The sequence below is a fragment of the Rhodnius prolixus genome, unplaced genomic scaffold, assembly GCF_049639745.1.
Source record: "Rhodnius prolixus isolate KJV_2025 unplaced genomic scaffold, Rpr scaffold_12, whole genome shotgun sequence".
In the NCBI taxonomy this organism is placed as follows: Eukaryota; Metazoa; Arthropoda; class Insecta; order Hemiptera; family Reduviidae; genus Rhodnius; species Rhodnius prolixus.
Window position 1 is genome coordinate 8,130,828 of NW_027411635.1, and position 21,280 is coordinate 8,152,107.

The 21,280-nt window shown below is 34.5% G+C and overlaps 1 protein-coding gene across 3 annotated transcripts in view; it reads right to left on the reverse strand.

The window, feature by feature from the left end:
• Nucleotides 1-1,495: 1,495 nt before the first annotated feature.
• Nucleotides 1,496-21,280, reverse strand: part of Gld (Glucose dehydrogenase) — a 41,917-nt gene continuing 22,132 nt past the window's right edge. For all 3 annotated transcript variants that reach the window (XM_074142811.1, XM_074142812.1, XM_074142810.1), the window contains exons 2-9: nt 6,073-6,303; nt 5,752-5,931; nt 5,525-5,671; nt 5,098-5,433; nt 3,727-4,011; nt 3,422-3,620; nt 2,994-3,337; nt 1,496-2,033 (exon numbers count right to left, since the gene is read on the reverse strand). In XM_074142811.1, the coding sequence (XP_073998912.1) occupies nt 1,902-2,033; nt 2,994-3,337; nt 3,422-3,620; nt 3,727-4,011; nt 5,098-5,433; nt 5,525-5,671; nt 5,752-5,931; nt 6,073-6,303 (1,854 nt within the window). In that variant the 3' untranslated portion in view covers nt 1,496-1,901. The remainder of the gene's footprint in view (nt 2,034-2,993; nt 3,338-3,421; nt 3,621-3,726; nt 4,012-5,097; nt 5,434-5,524; nt 5,672-5,751; nt 5,932-6,072; nt 6,304-21,280) is intronic.

Consider the following 21,280-nt stretch of genomic DNA (forward strand, 5'->3'; position numbering starts at 1 on the left):
GTAGAGTTTATGGAGTAATGTGATGGGGAGATGAATTTTGAATTTTTAGGCTGCTTAGGTCGGAAAGTTTGGGGATTCAGTCTGGGATTTCTCATTCACTTCTTGTATTTCTAAAAAAGTGTTGGAATTTTCGGAAAATTCTGTAATATAGTGATAAAAATAGTGAAATGGCAATTATTTTTTCATCCTATTGAAACTATGAATCAGTTACCAAAAAGAATGAACAACAGTTAAAAATAGTGATTGGTTTATAAATGAGGACAGCAACGCTTCGCACGAATAATATTACAACGCTACAGGCTGAAAATAGAGTGAACCCTGGTGTTTGGCTTAAAATCGAATCTATACTTCCTGAGGAAGGGGAATTCATTGCCTGTCTTTGATGTACGCCAAGAATGTGCACTTATATATAATTTACAAGTGACCTAAGCATGCTTCTAGTTTGCATCTTCAGTTCAAAGTCAAATCTAAATATAATGTTTAGGGGAGCTGCAATCATTCCTGTAAAGTGCCCCCAAGTCTGTAAAGTGTACTACGACTATGTAATATTTAAGGGAACTGAAACCTTTTAAACTGAAACATACCTCTTAAGTGTCGCAATGTATACAATATACAGGCTAACGCCTATGTATTATCAACGGAAATTTAATATCAAACATGTTTAGAAATAGTACAGTTAGTACAATGTACGGTACAAAACCTACATAATGTTAGTGGAAACTGAACAAGTACTCCATGGCAATTCAATGTACTGTTACACTATTTATGTCATAATTAATGAAACAGAAGCCTGTCTCCATATGTTCCGGCCGTAGTTTTACAGATCTAACATTTAATAATATTAAGAGGAATTTAAAATCAAACTAGCTTCTATATTTTATTTTCAGTAGAATGCTTAGTTCTACAAAAAAAATTTCCGAACTGAAATTTTTTTAAACAGTTCTCTTTAATTGTGCCTTTTTCTCACCTTTTTCTATCAGCTAAATAAATTTTAAGGGTACTAGAATTATTTTAACATGCCTTTAGTAGACGCTACTAGTGCAGATTTGCCACTTACATAATATTAAGGTGAACTATAATTTTTTAAGCATGCCTATAATGTGCCCAAATCAGGGCAATACTCGATCTACTAGCTACCTGAAATGTTAAGCAAATGAATAAATTCAAAGAAATTCTTGAGTAAACCTAAGTTTTTAGTTAATTTTCTTAAATGGTGCTAACTAAAGAAATATTCACTCTAATTGCAGATCTGTTTGAAAATTCTTAAGTGAATCAACTTGTATGTGGAACTAAGTTTTCAAAAGAAAAAAGTTGAAGTGAATGGGGGGGGGGTTGTAACAACCTAGGTCGGTCATATTCCTGATACCCAAAAGCCATAATTCTCGGTCCAGTGATATACATGACATACATGAAGTGATATACATTTAATAAATACTTTCAAACTGGCGTATGGATATTTTTTATTTTTAGACGATAAGGGTTTTTGCAGTGGAAGTTCTAGGAGTGCATGTGTCTAGCTGACTTGAACAGATATGTTTGGAGGCGCTAAGAACACTTGCGATATGCTATGCTAAGAGGGGAATACCCAGAGAATACCCAGTATTCTCTGAAACTCGGCTAATTCCTCTCTCTAGGTTCTCAGGTATCTCAAGTCATTAGAAAACCTTAAACACATAAACAAAACATATCTATGGTAACCAGACTGAATACATCCCAGAGATCAAGTTTTCATTTTGGAGACTATTTTGACACAAAATAAAAAAAAAGAAGACAAAATCCTAGGGAACCTTTAATTATAGCACTGACCCCCTAAATCGATGTGGGTGTGCAGCATACCCCCCAAAACGCATGCACTATTTCTTATCGGTTGCTGTCTGATTTTTTTTTTTTTTTAAGCAGCACTACCATTTTTTCCACATCTGTTGTCCCAACCAGCGATTTTTCGTCATATCCGCTCCTTTTTCAGCGATCATAATCGACGGTGCATTGGTATTTCCGGTGGTAACTTGGGGCATGATTGAAGCATCCATTATCTGTAAAATAGCAAAAACAACAAAGTAGTAATAAAAAAAATAAATTCTCAAAAGTGAGAAAATTAATTAAATGGGCTAATTCAGCAAATCTTATACAAATTATTTTAGAATTATTGACAGTCTTCTAAAAATTCTTGGAACTTATCCTCCAAGCATCAGTATTTTAGGCTCGCCAGGGTTTGTACTTTGGTGTTGATCGATTTTACAAGTTGGGATATGTCAGTGACTCCTACATAATAGCCTCAAGTCAGTTGAATTTTCATTTTAATTTGTGTTAAGTTTTTGGGACGGGGCAGAATCACTTTTTTTAAATAGGGATTCGAATCAACTCGTTCCACCATCGGATTCGTTCCAGTGGACCGAGTCCGCTCAAATAACCCATCACTAGTCCATTTAGGTTGAATTATTAGACTTAGACGAGGTTGTTCTAATAATTTGTGTTATAGGCCAACACTGGTAGAAAAATTGGCATTAAAACTGTCCGGTAGGACAGTTGTATGAGGGTTGATCGTCAAAAACTGCACGAAAAAGCGTAACGATGAAAAACACCCAACTTTGACAATTTTGTCTTTTTTCCTATAAAAGATAAAATTCCCAAATTTTCTTTACTAATTTGGGTACCTTTTGACGTTTAATCAACTCTTATACTTAACTTTTTAAACTAACTTTTGTTAAGGAGTTATAGACTAAATACTAATTATTGCGGCATAAAATTCAAAACCATCTCTAACTACTTGTTTTGCATTGCAGTCGTTTTAAGTTGTTGAACAAAACCAGGAAGTTCGTAGACAAACAGAAGTAGTTGTTTTTTGAATTATTAGAACAATAATTTTAGCTTTTGGTTTGAGTTGTAGACCAATACTCCAGATATTGCTTTAAGCTGTAGTTTTCCCGCCCAATTTATAAATGCCCCATCCTTATTATAAATCGACAATACAAAAAAATCTGATTTTTATTTACCCTCAATCTATCAACACCATGGACCCTGAGCTCTGGATCGACAACAGCTCCTGGATCTCCGGCTGGGCCCATTCTACAGGAGCCGGCCTGGTGATTTTCCGTACCTGTGGCTCGCCTTACAGCACATTCCCAATAGGCGTCACAGCCGAACGCCAAATGCTCGCAGCCTTCAACTGGTGTTCTGTCGATTCTTAGCCCATATTTCTGCAATGCCGTGGATTCAGACAGTTTGATAGCTAATTTGATGCCTTCAACTAATGTGGCCACATCAGCTGGATCTGTCAGATATCTTGCATATATCATCGGGTGATCAAAAGGATTTTTGGATTTCAGCTTGAGATAACCTAGTTTTTTTTTCACAGAAACAAGATCAGCAGTTCATAATAAATAAAAGCCAGAAGCCCACGTTAAAATCTAGAATATCTTACCACGACTTTTCGTATGTAGCACAGCTGGTGAAATACTTATGACTCGTGGAGGGGCTGGAGTTGACATGTTGCCTTCGTCAGTTCTTTCACCAACTTGACCGGTCTTAGCGCAGTTTGCCAAAAATCCACCGAAGAATAATTGCAAATCCGGATGATCTTCTTTTGGATCTTGGAATTTAGTATTAACAAATCCAGTTACCTAAAAAAAGTTCGGTTTATTACCTGAAGTTAGTGTACTCCTAATGCTTTGTGAGTACATTATAAAGTTACAAGTGTAGACCGCATTCACAATCTATTCAACTCACCTCGGATAGCCCAGTAGACGACATCAGACCGTCTCTGAACAGCAGGTACTCCATAGCTGTGGCCCAGTTAAGGGGTGTGGTCGCTGTGTCGTTCATGAAGAAGTTCACAAAGAATGCCACATGATTGTGAAGGTTTTTACCCACGCCGTCCAGATTGTGTACAATATCCACACCGAGTTTACGAAGATCTTCTTCGGGACCGATGCCGGAAAGTAGCAGCAGTTGCGGCGAGTTAACGGCTCCACCACAGACAATCACTTCCAGCTTGGACAGGATGCGTTCAAACTACCGTCAGACAACAAGCAAAGGACGAATTCGATGAAAAACGAGGTTTATCTTAGTTGAAATAATAGATTTTGAATCAATATAGGTTAAATTTGAATTAAAGGAAAAACGTATTCTTTATTTTATCTATGCTTTAGCCATCTTTTACACTGTAAAAGTTTTTCCAAAGGACTCCTTGGAGTAGCGGACCTAGCTAAATAACATTTTTAAACTCCTTCTAAATGTTCTGATTACATCTGTATAATGTTCAGTCTAAATATGGCAATATTCTTTAACTTTTACCTGAAGGTTTAATTTGAACTGAAGTAATGTTTAATTACGAGTTTAATTAGGAAGAGAGCAATTAGCTCAGCTATTGGGAGTTATCGCTGGGTAGCTTCCCCCTCGCAGTGAGCATGTGCGCGTGTGTACGCATTTTCAAGTGTGCGTTCAGTGCTATCAAAGTTACTTATAGCACTATAAATGCTAGGGTACAAAACAAACTAGTTTTGGGAAATTTGGATTTTACTTACCAAATCTAAAAGAAAGGAAACTAGATTCGATTATATCTAATTAAAGTTAAAGTTTATTGAAAAATTCGAGGTTTAATTACGGTTTAAGAAAATCATTAAGTTTGAAGGATAGATCATAGTTAACTTGATACTTAATAAAATATAGATTAATTGAGAAAATTGGGAAATGTTGCTGAACTAATTGAGGGTTAATATTATAAAGAAAGGCTATAAATAAATAGTTCTTTTATATACTTGCATGTGGTCTGGGCATACCAGTGTTACGAATTGTGGCGGTGTACACGTAAAGGTAATTTTTTTAAATTTTATATTTGCTTCACAAAACCATTATTATTGAATAAAAATTAAATATATAACCCTTAATTTCAATTTAATTTTCATTAGTCAATCCAATTAAAGCTTTACTTAAAGAGAATTAAATCTCTATTTTTTAATCGAGTTCAACTGAAAAAACTCCACTTATGTATTCTAAATATTAGTTACCTGAGAGTAGGGTTAAATTTTAGATTCCGTAGAGTTTGGCTCGCCTGCAAGGCTACCTCACAGTAACCCCGCTATTTAATTATTAAATTACCTTTCCATTCCCTGTAGATATTTCTACCCCGTAGGCCATCTTCGAAGTCTCATTGACTAAAACTTTGGTAACAGTTGTGTTCAGCATGATGTGTAGATTTGGACGATCTTTGGCTGGTCTTAGAAAAGCTTTTGCTGAACTCAGGCGTGAACCGTTGCGTGATGTGGTCTGCGCAATGGCGAATCCAGTATGTCCGGCCCCGTTTAAGTCGCGTATCGGATAGCCTAGTTCCATGCCAGCTTGCAACAGTGCATGCGACATTGGTGTATGATATGGGAATTGTGTCACAGTCAAGAGGCCACCAACTCCATGGTATCCTGGATCCATGATTTCTGCCTGTAACATACAATTTTGGAATAAAGCTAACTATTTGGAATAGTAAACATTGAATTTAAGACCCACCCCAACCAAAAAAAGAAAAAAATACCTGCAAATTATCTTCAGATTTTAGAAAATATGGCAGTACATCCTGATAGCTCCAGCCTGTGTTGCCTAATTTGGCCCAATCGTCATAGTCCTTACGTGATCCTCGCATGTACATCATACCATTCATGGCGCTTGTACCGCCTAACACCTATGGGACAACCCATTTTACGAGATGTTCTATCAAACGCACACCCACACCAGCAAAAGCTTACAGGTAGGTAATTATACCTTTCCTCTAGGCCACGTACATCGTCTGTCGACCTCATTTAGGCAGGCCATCTCCTCAGGCTCAGTTTTATAGTCCCAGTCAATAGACGAGCCAAGAAAGTTGAGAAACATGGAGGGAACTTGGGTACCTGTGGGTTCTTGTCCGCCGGCTTCAATCAATAATACTCTCCAGTGTGGCACCTGAAACCCAATGACAGAACTACAGCAGTGGGCATTCTTCTAACAGAGGCGAGATGTGGCGAAATTATCTTGATCATGCCTTAGACTTCATTACTAGTTTTTTTCTCTTCTATGAGTATTTGTAGCCACAGAAACACTTACCTCTGACAACCTACTAGCTACGACAGACCCAGCCGAACCTGCACCGACAACAATGAAATCATATTCTCTGTCTGGTATAGTTCTGGATACAGGACGTCCACAAGGGTCCTCTAGATCGCATTGTGACCTGATGAAAACTTCCAATAAGCCCATGAATAACATGAAGTTTGAACCACCGCATGTACTAGCCAAAGTAGGCCCAGGGTCTCTTGACCCACAATTGCAGTTCATCTGTGAACATAGTGAACAATAATAATAATAATAATGATTATACTTAAAGTAATAATAATAAAATTGATAATAATTAAAGTAATAATAATAATAATAATTTTATAGGGAAGGGATTAGCTATGCGGTTAGCGTACTGGATTCCCACGTGGAGGTCCCGGGTTCGAATCCAGCTGCTAACCCTTGGATTTTATCTTCCTAGGAACTTCTTACAGCTCAATGTCCGGTGATGGTCAGTAATGTCTGTAACGAGAGAACACTGTCCGGAGGCCGGCAGTTCACTGAAAAAAGCTCTGGGCGCTAATAACTCAGCTACTGATGCGCCCAAAAAAATAAAATAATAATAATTATATAATAATAATCCGTCTTTATTCAAAAATAAAATACAAAATAAATGAAAAACAAAATCATTCCTGTAGCCATACCTCACTGGTTCATGACCGTCGTAGGGAGATGTCTTCTTACAATAGTACACTTTATCTACCCATAACTTTTTTCAACAAAATAAAGAAACAAAAAGCCAAAAAGAAAATAATACTTATGTTTATAATTCAATAATTAAATTCCTTCACCAGTGAATATCTATAATTCCATGCTGCCTTAGCAAACTTCACCAGACTGTCCCAATCCTTACCATTTAATAAGTCCTTAAATTCACTGTAAGTCAATAATAATAATAATAATAATATTAGTTTTTATTTTTTACGGAAGAGGAGAAGATCTACAATACTGGATTTTCTGTGAGACTAAAACATCCACCCACCAAAAGATCCCCACATTTCCAAACTGAAGTAACTGTTTGTCACGTTACTTCAGGCCAGGCCTTCTCTGCGCCTTAACGGCAAATTCCTCTATTCGGGTCACTGAAGCCGATCCAGGTGCCCTACTGAGCATTTTTTTATGATTGAGTCTGGTGTAAACTTGCTTAAATCCTTTTCTAAAGTTCAACACAGGCGCGCCCGTCGACACACGAAGACTAAGTGTGCTCTACGATGTACGTTGTCCCTGGGCAGTATATTATTATAATTATTATTCTGTAAGGGAACGAATTAGCTCAGTGGTTAGCGTATACTGGATTCCAACTTGGAAAAGCCGGGTTTGAATCCAGCTTCTGGCCCTTAGATTTTCCCTTCCTAGGAGCTTCTCACAGCTTACTATCACTATCCGGTGATAGACGAAAGAACACTTTATGCCAAGAGAACGGTTTTCTGTACAGGAACTCAGCAGTGCACTGAAAAAAGCGCCAAGCGTCAATAACCTCGGACGTTCCTAAAATTAAAAAAAAAAAAAGAATAGTAAAGCGTTCTCAATTCTTCCGGAAATGATTAAAGCCATTAAAACATGGACAATTCCTGCGTTTTCTTACAGCTTTAGCGTAATAAAGTGATTGGACACGGTCTTACTAGATATATACAGAATTGTCCTTGTAGAGATGACCAATAACTACACATATGCGCAACCTATCTAACCCCTATAGCAAGGCTATAGCTTCGAAGTTTGGAAGGGGGGTTTGGGTTGCATAATTTAAAAAACATGTGTGGAAGGCAGGAAGTACCGTGGCACTCTTATTTACAATTGGTGAGGCTGTATAGAAACTAGATCACTGATTTACTGCATTGAATCTCCTAAATTTGGAGTTGCAGAAGGCAATAGAACAGCAGGTTTTTTAAATGAATGGAAAGCTAAGGAGTTCAATGAGAGTTTTTTGGCCATCTCCATGGACCGACCAATTTTTGGTGAACCGGGTAATTGAGATCAACCAGACTTTTTTCTGAGTCTGACAGCTTGGTTTCTTGACGTTCAAGACCAGTTGTTCGGAATAAGAGCGAAGTCTTCTGAATCCATACATTTCAAATGGGTGAGTTGCAGGCACAGTATGCCAACACAAGTACAATAATGTTGCTTAGATACGTTATCTAGCTTTTTGTCCCAGTTGAAGCTTCTAGGTGTGAGTTCTCCATAGAATTTGTACTCTCCACCTAGTTTGAAGGAAAATGAGAGAGCTCAAATATATTGGACGAGCTAATTATTTATTAAGATTGACGCTAATTATTACTATGAATAGGCTAAATGTATTTTAATTGACAAAGGAGTCAAGAAAGCTAGAATAATCTATGTTGCAGTGACTAGTGATCGACACATGGATTCATCAAAAGCTGAGAAAGTTAGGAAATATCAGGAGCTGGCAGTGGAGCTGAATCAGTTATACAGCCTCGAACCTAGATAGTGAAAGATAGTACCAATTATTACTATAAGACTAGCAAACATACTTTACTGTAAATTTCTTTTATTAACCTCTAAATAAAATCCAAGGCCTAAGACCGAGAATCGAACCTAGTACCACAATGCATATTAGCTTTGCAGGTCTCGCCTCTTAACCTCTCGGCTACCGTGGTGCCTAGATAGAGAGAGTATCGGGATATTTTTTTTTTTTTTGGATGCCCTGGACAAAGCCACAATTACATTAAAAACAAAGATCGACATAATAATATTGGAACCAAAGGCATAGCTGAGAAAAAAAATCTTTGAAATATGGACAGGTGTCAAAAAAAACAAGTGGCCACCATAAATCGCCTAACCGCAGGTATACAAATCTGGAATCAGTTTAAAATAAGTTAACAATTACTTTCCAGAAAAAATCAAAAATCTCTGATAGTTTTTACATGGACGATTTGAAATCGTAGGTCAAGTCACCAGCATAATCACTAATCCGTTTAATCAAATATGACAGTAGCTGGGTACTAACCCGGTTTGGAGGGTCACTGAATAGTGATTGGGATTAATAGTAAAGGGTAGCATTTTCAGCCAATTGGCACCTTCAGAGAATTAGTCTTGTATTAAAAAAGAAGCACTCCGGAAAGAACTTTATAAAGGCAATAAATAAATGCTTGTACTATTTCATTGTTGATTTGCATCTTCGGAATTCTGAAGATAGACTGGACAGATTGGATCAGTTTATCTTTTAAAGATAAAGATGACCTTGAATGCATCATCCCAATGCTGAATGGTTGCAAGATTATACACTTCTTTCTTTAGATTTAGATAAAAGAAAGAACATTATAAAAATCGACTGTCTGTGTCGGAGGCTTTGTTAATTAAATCTTTTAGGAATCATGAGTTTCCTTTGATCAAAGGCGATCTGCCATATAAATGAGGGGTTCTCAGCCCTGGACTTAAAGAATGACATTGGAACTGTTTGTGGAAAAATTCGAATGTCCTCGTAATAAAATTTTCTAGCAAACAACGAAGTACAAATTACGCACAACAGAATTCAAAAATAACAGATACCAGAATAACCTGAGGGCGGATTAAGAGTGATTATTGGTCCTAATCACTTTGAGGGGTTCTCCTAAGATCTTGATCAACAATAATAAACTTCAAGTAAGAGGGAAAATAATGTATGCTTTATATTTGAAACGTTCTTTCAACTTTTTTTAATTTGAAAAGTTTTTGATTAAATCCTAAAAATTAATCTTAAACAATCGTATTGGAAATACATCAGCTTCTACGCTTATAAGAGATAAAACAATTAAAATCCAACTACTTCTATACCCAGTTTCGATGTTAACAAAAAGCGTCATATTAACTAGAAGAATTTTGAAGAATTGCCAATTTTCAAAGATTTTGGACTGTCATATCTTCTCACTCGTCACAGATGTAAACTTCATAACTTCATTTAATACGTAATATATTAATATTAATTATATATAATTTATATACATAATATATATATATATATATATACAAATTATTTATCTTGGATGGTTTAAAATTTTGGCCAAATTTTGTTAAAATTCTTAAAATGAAAAATTCAGCTATGGAAAATTTCTGTGGTATGTCCAGAAATGTCCCAAGAACATGCTTATTTTGTTTATGGATTAATCCACCTCTGGAAGGGTCATTGCTCCAGTCATTCTGTGGCGTATAATATATACTATAATATATATACTGAAGTAAGTATGGGGGTTCTCGAGTTTTAACCGCATTTAATGGACGTGGCAGATGTCAGAACTGTTTGAAATACCAGAATATTGAGATTTTTTTTTAAATTAATACCTTGGATATCTTGTCTGCGGTAGAGTCTGAGTAGTATAAAACCTTGAATGGCAGAAAACTCTATCAAGTGGTTTAATTAATTGAAAACTCTTTTAGATGGACCAGTAGTCAATTTTAAAATAGATTGTCTTAAAATAAGGAAGTCAAAGGTTACAAATTGCCCTTTAAAAGAAAGAAAAAAAAAAGTTTAAGGTTTATTCACATTCTTCTCTTTTTAAACAGTTTAGTTGTGTGTGAAATTGTAATTTGGAGTAAGTACATATGAATTTTTGTTTATAAAAATAGTACTTCTTTAAAATATTTCCTAACATTTTCTCAAATATTTCAGAGAGATCAGAAGTAACTTTTTTTTTTAAAGTGCAATTTTTAACCTTTGACTTCCTTATTTTAAGACAATCTACTTTAAAAATTGGCTACTAGTCCATCTAAAAGAGTTTTCAATGAATTAAACAACTTGATAACTAACACTGTTGAGTGCTCGTGAACATGTTTTCTTGTAAAACAAACGTAATTTCTCATACGAAGATAAAATGAATCCTGAAAAATGATATACCGTTTGAAAGCACATTAAACAAGAAAACTTTTTAAAAAAGTGCCAGCACCTAGGTCTGACAATGATCACGTAAGGGCCTAATGAGTTTTCTTAAAAAATGTCGATTACTTTTATTTTTCTAGCATCCGGAAGAAGATTGATGCTGTTTGGAGAATAACGTTTGCTTCGAAACGGTACCAATTTTTAGAAAATTTATCTGTCTTTCTAACCGTATCATCAGAATCGAATTCGGACTAAAACTTTCTGAGTAATAACATTTTTATTGGAAAAAAGTAATGATTTTAGAAAAAAAAATTAAAATGACTTCACTCAAGAACAGTGGAAAATATAAAGTTCGCCAATACGTCATTGAGCTCCACTTTAGATGTACTACACACAGTAGGCCTATGGACAATACTTACTGGTTCACCCTGTATATGCATTTTTTTTTGTGGGGGGGAGGAGTAATGGTGTAGTGGTTATGAAGGGTGGGTTTGTAAGTCGAAGATTTCCACCTAGAATCCCACTTGTAGCAACTTTTTATTAATTTAAAATTTAATAAAAAAAAAGTATTATGGAATGAAGGTAAGATAGTAAAGCATATGCTTCCGCTCGAGTCCACCGACCCTAATTTAGTAATTAGACGAACTGCCAGAAAAATAAGCGATTACTTTACTATATCTTTACTATGTACGAAATCAATAGAAAATCACAAAAAAAAAGTTAACAAACCATTGAATAAAAAAAAAAATCTGGTTAAGAAATTTTCTTTATTCTCAAAATTTTAGCAACACAGTGGATAAGGACCGTCAAAAGATAGGACTGCCATTCAAAAAGTAAAACTGTTTTGGAAAATGGAAATTTCTATCTACCCCCTCTTCCAAAAGTACTATTAATCACTTTTTATTTATTTATTTTGTTTTTAAGAAAAAATTATAAAATAAACATTTTAGATCTAGGAGTCATTTTTGAGAAAATACTAAAAAATATATTTAGTTGATTTTCATTAAAAACCTGAAGATAGCGGTACTCGGTTAGCACCTAAGCAAAATACAAATATGAACTTTCTGTGACTTTTTCATTTTTGAGTTTACTGCGGTGGAATCAGACAGATTAACTGACAAGCTGCTAGAAAGAGAGGGACGGAGAGACCTGAATTTTGTCCTAGAACAATATCCCTTGAGGACAACAAGAAAAAAAACATTACATCTAAGAAATTAAACATGATAAGTTCCTATTTCAAAACTGATAAACAAATATTATAAACTTAAAAATTCAAATAATTATGTAATAAAAATATAATGAGGTCATTAATTAATTATTAAATTAAATTTAAATTAATATAACTAAACTTATGAATTAGCGTCAACTTTGAGTAGCTGCATTAAATAATTAGACAATTCAGTTTTAAATGTTGATTCTAATTTTATTGATGGGTGCTAAAAAGTTCCAGGGGATTGGAATAAATAGTATTGAATTAGAAATTAATTTTTTTAAGTGACTGTTCAGCATGGAGAGATGTGGTATTGAGTGTCAACATCTAGTTGGGTCCTTTAATAATGAACATATCAAGTAAATATTTCATGAGTTGATTCCTAAAAAGCATGTACAAGAACTTGCCAAGGAAATACTTCCTTCTTGTATTTTACATTATTCAACTAACCAATATTTTTTTTATTAAAACTCTTTGGACTCAGAGGTCCCCAAAATGGATATATCTAGTGAAATCCCAAAATCAAAAATCTGCACGCTTCAATACCTTCTCTTAGTAGAGTATTGTAGTATTCTCTTAGTAGTAAATAAAAATTAGCTTACTTTAGTTTAAGTTTCAATAAATACTTTAAGCTAATATTTACCTTCTCTTAGTAGAATATTGTAGTATTCTCTTAGTAGTAAATAAAAATTAGCTTACGTTAGTTTAAGTTTTAATAAATACTTTAAGCTAACATTTAAATAACTTACTAGTTATTCGAAGTATGACGCAATGCTACTGGTCATTCAATACGTTCCAATTAAGAACTGATGAACTTTTTGGATTCTTTGGAAGGTCAAACTATGTTCAAAAGTTGTAATATTTCAAAATGTCAATAGTTCTGGCCTGATATATTAAATATGATCAAACAATTCAATAGTCTAGAGTTGCCTATTAAAATTGTCTTAATTTTTAGTAATAATGGACTAATTTACTTAAAAGAAATTTGGTTCTTACATAGTTTTATTATGCTCTCAATATTTAAATATGATTTCCTATTTAATGGACTATGGTGGTCTAGATGCGGCACGAATTACTAGAGTTGCGATCTACTCAGAATGTCAGGTCAGGGTCATATACTTTCACTCGTTATTTTTATAAAATGTACACGAAACGGTTTGCTCATCCTATGTTGTAATCATCGAGGAAAATATATTACTATTTCTATTGTTAAATCTTAAATTGTAATAGCAAATTTCTATTAAGTACTCGTAAGTCTAGGAAGCTGTGCTTTAATATTTGAACTACCAGCTTAAGTGTGCACTAGTTAGTTTACACACCTTTCAAATTTAATTCAGAGCTAACGCCTGTCTAGTCTGAGTACCCCACAAGCTCAACATTGCGTATTCTTAATACATAATACATCATAATACTTTTTTTAATAAAATGTAGTCATAAGCAGGATTCGAACTGGGGATCTCCCACATACAAAGCCACGCTCTTGACCACTAGACCAACATCCGCCCCTCCCTGGCAAGATATTCTTACCATAATCATGGGGCCAAGAAGTCCTGCATACTAGGTGCATTAAAATGATGTGATTGTTGCTTTTATTTCATGATAAAACAAATTTATCCTGATTCACCCACAACTATACTACTATACATGTTTTAAAATATTCAATTATTATTATTTTTTTACTTTGCGTCACCAATAACATTTTTTGCAGTCAGAGGACCTCCCAAAACGTGTATTTCTGGTGGAAAATTAATATCGAAAACCGTTCACGAATAGATAAAATTATAACTTTGATCTAAAATATCTCGACTAATATTAGGGATATCGAAACGGGGTTAACGTCATTTTTCACAGTGTTTTATGTAGTATTTATAATCATTGTCAAAACCAGTGGTCCTTATGAAACCCCAATCGGGTTTTTAGCCGTAACTCCGCTAAAAATAAAGATACAGCATCGGGGGTAAAAAATTTGAAAACTAGACCAAAAAAACATATAGTTTACTTCATGTTTTTTTTCGAAATTCCGCTTTCCTAAAAAGTTATTAGCGATTGGTGCTTTTTAAATGGATCACCCTGTATATCTCCTTCAGTTCTTTTTTTCCCCCTAAAGATTTACCCGAAAATGGCTCCCAATGATTCTCTTTCAACATGTACTGATTCGTTTTTAAGTAGATCTGTAATTTATCTTTTGAAACCCTTTTACTGTTATGTGCCAATTAGGCTATATGAGATTCAACTGTTTATTGAGTGAAAGCGCTATGTCTTTTGTCGCATCAGAATTTTTTTTTTTTAATGTAGATTTTTGCGGGTAATTTAACTTATTCATTTTTGTTACACTATTTTCAAGTTGGTTTTCTAGCATTAATTAGCTATGCCTGAGTAATTTTCCTAGTAGTAATAGAAAATAGAAAAAGTTTCCTGTGATAGATCTGTAGCAATTATCAATTATAACTTGGTTCCACTCGTATTGTGTAAAACGTTTTTACAATAACTATACTACTTGGCCACCAATATTTGATTAGCTATTTGACTAGAGTTCAAAAGCAGATTGACTCAAGTAGTATTTTATTTACAGCGGGTGTAAATCCTTGTTGCAAACTGTGGCTAGAAATACAAAAAGAAGCATTGTTAATAATAATTGCCAATGTTTGTTTAAAGTTAGATAGATTTATATTAATAATAATTTAAACAAACAAAAATAAACATTAAGGGTATCAATTAGTTTTTAAGAGAAAAAAGTTAGAAAATAAGGACCTTTTAAGTTCTCTTTTTGAGTAAACTCAAATTCCTTTTTAATAAAAACTGGAGTGAGACCGCACATGGATTTCTCTTACCGCAGTTGAAGGATTTTTTTTTTCTCTTTTCAAGCTTTTTACTAAAAAAATAGCTTCACGATTATATAAATACTATACAATAATTCTATTGAAATATGAGTGACGATACAGCTTCGATAAAATCACACTTTAATAATTGTTCTCTAACAAAATTTCCCACAAAAGTGGAATATCTGACAAAAGTTAGGTTTACTTCTAAATAAATAATCCTTTGGCGATTCTCTTGACTAAAGATCTGCAAATGTTTTTTCCCTTTTTCTCATTTTAGAAAATAAATTATTCGCGGCCCCCTTGTGAATGTACCTTTTTTGTGCAATACAATTGTGTACAATTTTGGTACAATGGTGATCTGTTTAAGCGTTCCATAAGATTTTTAGCTACGGAGTATATATTAATTTTTTGGAGTTCTTCTATGTTTTCACCATTCATAGATTTTAAGAACGCCCCCAGATTGAACCTGAGTCTACCGCTGCCTACACAGGAGCAAAACGCCCACTTTGTGGACCTTTGCTCTAGACAAAGTATTTGAAAAAGATTACAGGACAATGGACTGTTAATACTACAATTCAAACATTCGCTTAAACATTTGATACTCCTATTTGATACAAAAGCATTTGAATCCGCCGGCTACAACGTTAACTGCTTTCTTCACGTTATGTCAAAATGATGCGTTTACGAAAACACTGCAGTATTCGGAAGTGCCTACGTGTTACACATGGAATGCGAGTAGAAAATCATTTGAAAGACGCAAACGAGGAGAGCGAGTCGACGGATAACCTGGCATATTTAAAGAAACTACGATAGACAGAATGTACACCGTGCATCCCAATCAAGATGAAGGCTTCTTACTTGGCATGCTGTTGGTAAATGTGACCCGGTCCAACGTCTTCCAGCAATTGAGAATTATCAACGGTGATACAATGCAATCGCTGAATTTATTGGACAACGACCGACACTGGGATGTATGCATTAATGACGCATGCAACACATCTCTTACAAATCCAATTCGTTCATTGTTTGCAATCATATTGACCGCCTGCTCTCCTACATCTTCAACAGAGTTCTGGTAGAAATACGTGGCTGAAGATGTTTTCCGTACAATACGCAAGGAAAATTCAAATATAAACATGGATTTCACAGTAGAAATCTACAACGAAGCGTTGATAATGATTGAAGATTTGTGCTTAGAAATCGCGAACTTAGTTCTGAATCAATTTGGAATGCCATCGCCAAATCGATCTGCTATTGCTTCGCTGCGGACTGAGACACAGGCAACGCGTGGCCGCTTGCTGCTAGTTTACAACCTTTATACATCTGCATCAATTGAACCTTAATATATCTATTCATGAAATTCTGACACGAATATGACTAGTATTTGTTTAATTATTATTGTAGATCTTTGTTAATTATAAAGCTCATTAGGTATTCCTTTATAATATTTTGGCACCAGAAGCCTGCTAAGTTCAACGCCAGCCACCGGACCTGGATTTGAACTTGAATATTTCAGCTCGCAAATTCAACAAGCTCTAAGCAAATCCCTTCCCCTTAAGAAGCATGTAGAAAGAAGGTGGTACACTTCCCTTTATTATTATTATAAATTAAATCTGCTTACTTTGAGCATTTTATGCATGACTACTTGTGCGGTATTTAGGGAACAAATCTGTACATAGTGCTGACTGTGGCATATTAGAAATATTTTTAAGGGTTGTTCTCTTGAATGAGGTACAACAGGAACGTTGTTCTACTATAAATGAACTTTAAAAGGGATACACAAAAATTTGATAATGACTTTGGTGAACTGGTTTTGAAGTTATTTGTATTTAGAAGTAGCGTATGTTATATAACCTTTCTTAATAACCAGCAACGTAGGTTTCCTATTTGGGCAAAGATGCCAGTAAAGATTAATTGTAAAATTTCACTTTTTTTTTTAAATCTTGAAAGGTCACTAAGTCAATCCAGCTTTTAAAAGTCATTTGTTAAAATAAATTGTTTAAGATAAAATTGTGTAATTACTCCGAAAATTACAAATACATCCCAGCAGTGAAAGCACTACAAGCTTTCATATCTAGCAGAAAAATCCAGCACCAAGAAAACCTTACAGCGATTTTTCCTGAGAAAATCAATTACTCGAAAAAAGAAACGGCAATATTAGCATTAATTCTTCGCCCTATTTTTTTAATCCTGATGTAAAAAAAATTGGAATTAAAACTCACAAAAGAATTACAACAGATACTATCACCAAAACGATAATGAGACTAATGAAGGTGGGTCTGCAACACTGAAAGTAATTCTCACTCTTTCACTTGATAGTGTAGCATCCAGGCATAGATCTCAGCCAAGGCAACTTGCCTCTACTACCTGTATTAATGTGCTGCACTCTTCTAGACGTACAAGTTCATGTGAGGGAAGAAGGCAGAGGCTGTTACTTGATAGTGTAGTATCCAGGCATAGATCTCAGCCAAGGCAACTTGCCCTACTACCTGTATTAATGTGCTGTACGCTTTTAGACGTACAAGTTCATGTGAGGGAAGAAGACAGAGGCTGTTACTTGATGGTGTAGCATCCAGGCATAGATCTCAGCCAAGGCAACTTGCCCTACTACCTGTATTAATGTGCTGCACTCTTCTAGACGTACAAGTTCATGTGAGGGAAGAAGACAGAGGCTGTTACTTGATGGTGTAGCATCCAGACATAGATCTCAGCCAAGGCAACTTGCCCTACTACCAGTATTAATGTGCTGTACTCTTCTAGACGTACAAGTTCATGTGAGGGAAGAAGACAGAGGCTGTTACTTGATGGTGTAGCATCCAGACATAGATCTCAGCCAAGGCAACTTGCCCTACTACCAGTATTAATGTGCTGTACTCTTCTAGACGTACAAGTTCATGTGAGGGAAGAAGACAGAGGCTGTTACTTGATGGTGTAGCATCCAGGCATAGATCTCAGCCAAGGCAACTTGCCGTTCTACCTGTATTAATGTGCTGTACGCTTTTAGACGTACAAGTTCATGTGAGGGAAGAAGACAGAGGCTGTTACTTGATGGTGTAGCATCCAGGCATAGATCTTATGCTAGTAGTAACTATATAAAATAAAGTAAAGTAACTGCCTATTTTTTTTCCAGGCGGAGCTTAACGTCCAACTACCAATTAGGTGTCATGGGCGGAGGCGGAAGCCTATACTATGCTATAAACAATTTTTTTTAACAAATAAAAAGTAGTCATACGCAGGATTCGAACTGGGGATCTCCCACTTACAAAGCGACGCTCTTGACCACTAGACCAACATCCGACCCAAATAACTATATATTATCCCCCACTATCTATATTTATTTGCTGTTTTTATGAACACTCCTAAATTACTGTTGCATAATAGTCAGAAAAAGTTCTTTGTAATAAAGAAATTACTGAATAATAGCAATGTACATAAATAATAGGTGTTTGGTACATTAATTTTACATCAGAATTATTATTTTTTTTTTGCAGGTACTGGCATTGAGTAAAACTACTAGTTTCTTTAAACTGAGGGCCATCTACACAAAGTGCCGAGCTCATTCTTTTAAAGGCTGTGGAATACTTCGAATATGAATACAATTTTTGCTCACGACTGGCCATATCTTGACGGCCAAAACAGTTTTAGCTTCCTAACTAAAACTTCCGCGAGATTTCGAATTAAATTAGTTGTGTAGGGTTAGTTAGTGTAGGATTTCTTTGAAAGGTTCTATTTCATTGAATTATAGATTATTAGTATTTATTAGTAATAATCAAGGCTTCCATAGGAAGCATGAATAGTTTATCAGGTGATGATTTTTTAATTTTGGAAATAAATTCTTAAAACATTTAAGTCCCGTACCTGGGCATTGTTATTACCAACTTCCTTGAACCCGCAAATTTCTACATCATCCCTATGTACCCAGGGTAGTTTACAGGTTCTAGAAGAGGAATACATCCTACCTAAATTTGACTTACTTTCATTTGTAGGATCTAAATATTAGGTAAGCATTAGGGTGCGGGTTGTGAGTTTTGGCGTCTTAGAGGACCTGTTTTTTTTTTTTTTCTTCAATAGCATGGGTTTGCTTTAGGTTGATTTGTCCTCTGAAAATGTTGCTCATCACCCACCAGTGGGAGGCACAGAAAAGAAATCAGTTGGCCAAAATGGAGAATGCCCTCACATAAATATTAGAAGCCATTTTGGCACCCTAAAAACTAGCCGTTCATGTGCAAATTTTCCTAATAGAACAATCATCTTTTTGACTGTGTTCCGACCATGTTACCTACACCGGAACTAGATCGATAATAGCTGTCCTCATTTTATAGATCCATAATTATCGAGAACATTAATAATAATAATGATAACTGTAATAACGATAATTTTGAAAATTGAATAATTAGGAGACCAGTTATGAGACGAAATTAATAATATAGATCCACTCGATAATTCAGACAGGAAACAACTTCCCCACCAACTTACCTAGAATGTAGGTCTGAAGCAGAACCGAACACGCATACAAACACACTACCACACATACACAGAGACCAAATCGCACATACCGACAGACAAAAAACTTATGGCCTTTCGTTTATATGTTTACATAATCAAACTGTTACAGCGTAACCATCTTCACCTGTACCTATTGTATTCTGATCTAATATATGGCTATACTAATGTATGACTATATTACTAGGCTAATTTTGCCCTTACTTACAAATTTATACTTAACTAATTTACTATAAGAAACTCCGTGGATACTTAGTTGTATTCTGGCTTAAATCTTTAAATACGACCGAGAATTTAACAGACGAAATATTATTATTATTTATTGATTGCTTAAAGAATACAAAGTTCTCCATTGACACAAAATACAAGAAAAATAATAGGTAAGAATAAAATAAGTGATTAAAGCATAATATGAAAATAAATAATTCTTAATATAATAAGAATTTATTAGTAATTGTTACAACAAATGATACCTAAATGTAAGTTTATACGATAAATGAATAAAGATTAATTCCCTAGTAATTATTAAATGAAAATAATAAAGTGAGTAAACAATAATAGTACGAATTAAATGAGTGTAAAAGTAAAGTGATTCTATAAAATAAAAATAAATGGAAGAAAATAAAGAAAGAAATTGACAGCTTCACCTAAACTGAAGTAAACAATTAACTAACTAACTAAGAACTGGTTAACAATTTCTTATAATTCAGAACTTTTACTACAAAATTGAAAACAGTATTAATTTGAGCTTTGCTCTGAGACTATACAGCTTTAATACTAGGCGTACTAACTCAATTCAAACTTAATTGCTTTTTTTTTTTGTCAACATTAAAAAAATTTAACCAAGCTATGTTCATATTAAAATAGGCCTTAATTGCACAGTTAATCCCTAATCAACTGTAACTGTTGATATTTCGGCTGGTTGATTTGGTGTTAATTTGTAATTTAACTGTAAATAATGCATTACCCCCGTGTTAATGTAACCAAATATCTAGATAAAAGTCATTACTGTAGGTTTTTATTTTTTATTATTTTTATATTATTTTTTTTTAAAGGATTTTTGAAAACATCTTTCAAGGTTAACTATATATTCATTACATAATGAGTATAGTAGTGGATTTACTCAGATTGAGTTTATTAGTTAGTTGAGCTCAAACTGTTCTGTATACTTTAGTGGTTGATTGAATGAATTTTTTGAGGTTATTGAAAACAAATTCACATTCTGTGACAGCTCTTAAAAAAAAAAAGAGGAGATTAATACAACTTAAATAATGTTCCACAAATCAGTAGAGCTTTTTTTTTTTAATTTAATGTAGATTTAGTCAGTGAACTCACACTGCTCTATTGTGTTCCACTGTTTGAGTTGTTACAAAAACTCCTAATTATTGTACCACTAGGGAAAATTTACTAATTATTATTTGAAAGCGTCATATCTTTTCACATCAGTCTCGTGAGAATCTGTATTCTGTAATCTTATGTAATTATTACAGTACTCTTTATTCGTGTGTTTGTGTTGATTTAATAATTTAATTGAGTCATAATTAAGGGCTTCACCCCCGTTACCCCTTTCCGGCGTTTGTTTGTGTTTTACACAACTGAACTCGTCTAACCTTTCTAATCTTGCTATCATTTCCTGAGCGTCATATTTACCATCTCTATCTTCAAGTAATGCTACTTATCCAGACTCTCTCTAGAGTTCTGAAACTATGGCCTCCTAAATCAGCTTCTTTTCCAACATTTTGCGTATTTATAGGTTTTGTCTCATACTTCGAATTTTTCTCAAGTCCTCAAGTAACTTAATTTTGACCTTTGATGACCTCCAAGAATGCCTTTAAATAATTTCTACAGCACTCG